At 59.3% G+C, this 3,843-nt stretch overlaps 1 protein-coding gene across 1 annotated transcript; it reads right to left on the bottom strand.

Moving 5' to 3' along the window:
• Nucleotides 1–305: 305 nt before the first annotated feature.
• On the bottom strand, nt 306–3,413 carry SYNGR2 (synaptogyrin 2). Its single transcript, XM_026662569.2, has 3 exons — nt 2,951–3,413; nt 2,174–2,313; nt 306–1,946 (listed from the first exon to the last, which is right to left on the bottom strand). Exons 1-3 carry the CDS (start codon nt 3,201–3,203, stop codon nt 1,749–1,751), a joined length of 591 nt encoding a protein of 196 aa, XP_026518354.1. The 5' UTR covers nt 3,204–3,413; the 3' UTR covers nt 306–1,748.
• Between the last annotated feature and the right edge of the window lie 430 nt (nt 3,414–3,843).

Genomic DNA, 3,843 nt, shown 5'->3' with positions numbered 1-3,843 from the left:
AAACTCCACTACCCCGGCAGGAGCGGGGGGAGGCACTGGAGTGGTGCTAAAAATAGGCCTGTGCAATGATTATGCATTTCTTGGCTCTTCTGGACAGTGACTTGCTCTAGGCAGAGGGGGGGGGGGGGGGAGAGCTGCTTTTCCTATCCTCCCCGGGGGGGGGAGAGGGGGAGGAAACCCACCCCCTTCTTAGGCAGAAACATCATGTAGGGACAAAGGGTGAGCTGAGGCCTCTCCCCAGCAGAGGGAAAGCCCCTGTTACCCCCCACCCCTTAGTGCTCCCCAGCCCCAGAAAGTCAGCAGCCTTAAGTGAAAAAGACTTTATTCCATCTTCCCACTGTGATAAATGAGCATTTAAAACATTCAGTTGTGGGTGGCAGCTGGGGCTGCAACTCACCTACCCAGTGTGGCTATCAGAAACCGCTTCCCAGAACAGGTGCACTTGGGAAGCAACAACCTGAGACTATTTACACACCAGCAAAAGCAAGACAAGGTGTGTACACAAGGAAGAACAGCTCCATCCCGCCAATCCCTGCACTGCTGCTTCAGTGGCAAGAGCAGTCTGAAGCCTGGCCCTCCCTTGGAGAGCTAGCTGCCAGGTGGCTTTGAGCAGACACCACCAGGCTGTGCTCTGACCAGAGTAGCTTCTGCCAGACCAGCCTGGGGTGAGCAGAAAGGTGGAGTGGTGAAATAGAACCGTGCTGCTCAGCTTCCCCCTCCTTGCTCAGGCCCCACAGCAAAGTCATTCTAGGAAGCTGTTTCAGCAGCAGTTAAAGAGCTGACCAACCTCCTGATCTGGGCCATCTCCTCATTGCAGGTGGTACCCAAAGATCAGACCCCCCCCACTCTAAACAGAATCCCCTTTAGATTGCTGGGGGAGGGGCAAGGCACAGCCCCTAATGTAGCCGGGGAACTCAAAAGCTTTATATACAAGTCAGGTTACAAAGAGTTTAGTCCTGCACTTTGGCACCAAGCTCACCCAGCAGCAGAAATGGAAGGCAGCACAGGCACCTCCTTCACGCCCCATTACCCAGCCCAGAAGCAGAACTGCAGGTGCTGTCACAAGGAACTGCTGGCCCAGGCACTGAACCCCACTGAGCAAGGTGGCAGCTGGGGATTAAGATGCCCGATACAAAAGTGAGGTGGCACTTTAGGGAATCCGAGCCAGCAGGGTTAGTAAAGGCACCAGGGCTAGAGCTGAAGTTACACGGAGGTAGCCATGGGCAGGGTTTGGGGGTGTTTAAAACTCACCATGCTCTCTCAACCACAAGAGAGGCAATAGTCATTCCGTGCTGTTGTGAAGGAAAGAATCTAACTGCCCACACTCCATTGTCACAGCTGGGGAGGGGCCAGGGTGAAGGCTTAGGGACAAAATTCCCCTCCTGAATAGGAAGGAGTCCCCAATGCATGGATGCAGGCAGCTTGTGCTCAGCAGTCACCCAAATGAACAAGAAGGAAGCCCCGCCCCCAGTCAGAGTGTGCTTGATTTTCAGGAAGGCAGAGCTAGCAAGCAGCTCTGGGGGCAAGTTACATGTACAGCCCCCTCCCTGCATTCAGGCCCTGGGCTCTGCCAGGAACCAGGGAGCTACCTCCCTCTCCTTTGGCATAGTAACTCCAAAACCCTGGTGCCCTTCACACACTAAGCAGCCACCAATCCCCTACCCCCAGTCAAGATACAGCCCCTGCCCCACAGAAGAATTGCACTTGTGCAGCTATCCCTGCTGGCCACTTTGGTGGTGGCACAGGGCTCAGTACGCAGGTGGGGGCTGGTAGCCCTCCGCGGTCTCTCCGGGCTGGGTGAAGGGCGGCTGCTGGTAGTTGTCGTGAGTGACGTTGGGGTAAATTGAGTAGGGGGTCGAAGGGTCAGGGGTGGGGTCAGTGTAGCTGTTAGTAAAGTCCTCCACTCCCATTCTGTACCTCTGGAGAGCAAAGGTGATCAGGAACCCCTAGAAAAAGACAGAGCAGCAGTCAGCAAAGCCAGTCCCCTCAGGAGGGCCACAAGCATCTTTTGCTCCTGGGCAGGTCCAGACACTGGGATGCAGTGGCAGCAGGAAGCCACAGTAACGCTGCCCATTCCAGGCTGATGTGGCTCAGGCCCCCGATTCTCTCAAAGCCCCCACCCCAAGAGAGGTAAGCCCTGAAGAGCTCTGTGGGCTGGGAAAGCCCCACTCACCCAGGAGAAGATGGAGAAGAAACTGAAGGCAATGGCAGCTCGGGCCGAGTCAGCCCCCACACGTACGTCGCTCAGCAGCGTCATAGCCCACTGGTTGGTCAAGAAGCAAAAGCCAATGAACCACAGGAAAGTCCAGAGTGCTGGGGGGGGGGGGGGAAGAAAAGAGAGCAATCGGTGGGTCCTGCTGCCTTGCTGGGGTGCAATCCCATCCCCTGCCCCACACTGATGACCTCATGTCACCCAACTGCTGGCGGGGAGGGCTGGGCCAAACAGCCTGTTCAGCAGACATGTTGGCTAAGGGCCTCCGCTCCCGTAGTGCCAGGGTCACTCACTGACTCCACTGTCTCCCAGCACTGCTGCTTGATGCCCCTGCAGGGCTCGGTGTAGAGCCCCATAACTCCTATGCTTTGGCAAGCTGGCAGAAAGGGGTCACACAGCTGGGTGCACGTCTGCGAGGCACTTTCTCCCAGCCAGGAGCAGTGCATGGTGGGCACAGTGCCAGGAGATCAGAGCATCCCCTTCTGGTCAGGCACCGCATAGGCCACTGAAAAGAAACAATCATCCAAGGAGATGGACAAGGGCAGCCATTGTCTGATCACTAGGGAAGGCCCTAACGCTGGATGCGTTTCTAACTGCTCTGCTCTAGGCATTAGTCTGGGGCAGTTCTCTGGCTTGTGTTATACCCGAGGTCAGACTAGGGGATTGTAACGGTCCATTCTTGGGGAGGCCTTAGAATCAGCCAACCAGAGCCAGGCCCACCCCCATGGCTGCTGTTACCTGAAAAGCCCAAGTCTGCCATGACCAAGTATTTACGGTCAGTGGCATTGCTGATCTGGGGGAAGTAGATATCGATTGTGAAGAAGGCGACACAGGCCAGGAAGCCGAGGACGCCGATGCCGATGCCGTAGCGGCAGGCGTCCTCGTTCTGGTGGAAGACGCAGTGGAGCTGCTCGGTCTCATGCGGGTTGGTGTACCCCTCGCCGATGATGCAGGAGAAGACGATGAGGGAGAACACCTGGGGAGGCAGCATTGGCGTCAGCTTGAGCAGTGTTCAGGAACCACAGGGCAGATGGAGAGCAGGGGGAGGGGGGGACCCTCAACCACCAGCTGCACCCTTCCACAGCAGGAGGGAGTTCATTCAATGCAGAGAGGGCCCCGTATCCTCTTGGGGGAGGGGATGCACAGGCAGCAGACACGAGCAGTGCGCTGGAATGGGGCGATTCCAGGCCTCACCTCACGGTTTACCTGGGCACAGGGGAGTGATGGGAGCAGGGTCCCGAACCCCTCAGCCAGGGGGTTGGGCTGGGAGATGCCTGGGCACTGGCCCCACTGCAGCCACAACAAACGGGGCACAGCCCAGGGGGGAGCAGGACCTGCCTCACCGGGGGGCGGGGGGTGCAGCAGTTGACATGGGGCGCGCTCCCCCCCGGGGTCTCGGGGGGACCCAGCCCCAGGCCTGGGGAGGGCGCAGCGCCCTCAGCCAACGCGTCTCAGCCGCGAGCCCCGCCCAGGCCGCCGGCGCGGTCAGCTGATGGCCGCATGACAGTCCCGGAGCCGCCGCGGGGCCCGGGCCGGGCCAGCCGGGCCCCAGGCGCCGCCACCCCGAGAGCGCAGCCCGGGCCCGCCGCCGCCCAGCAGGTGCCAGGCCCCAGGGCTGCCCCGGCCCCTTC

This window comes from Terrapene carolina, unplaced genomic scaffold (assembly GCF_002925995.2).
Source record: "Terrapene carolina triunguis isolate 2854851 unplaced genomic scaffold, T_m_triunguis-2.0 Scaffold28504, whole genome shotgun sequence".
Taxonomy (NCBI): Eukaryota; Metazoa; Chordata; order Testudines; family Emydidae; genus Terrapene; species Terrapene triunguis.
This window is presented reverse-complemented; position numbering and strand designations above follow the sequence as displayed.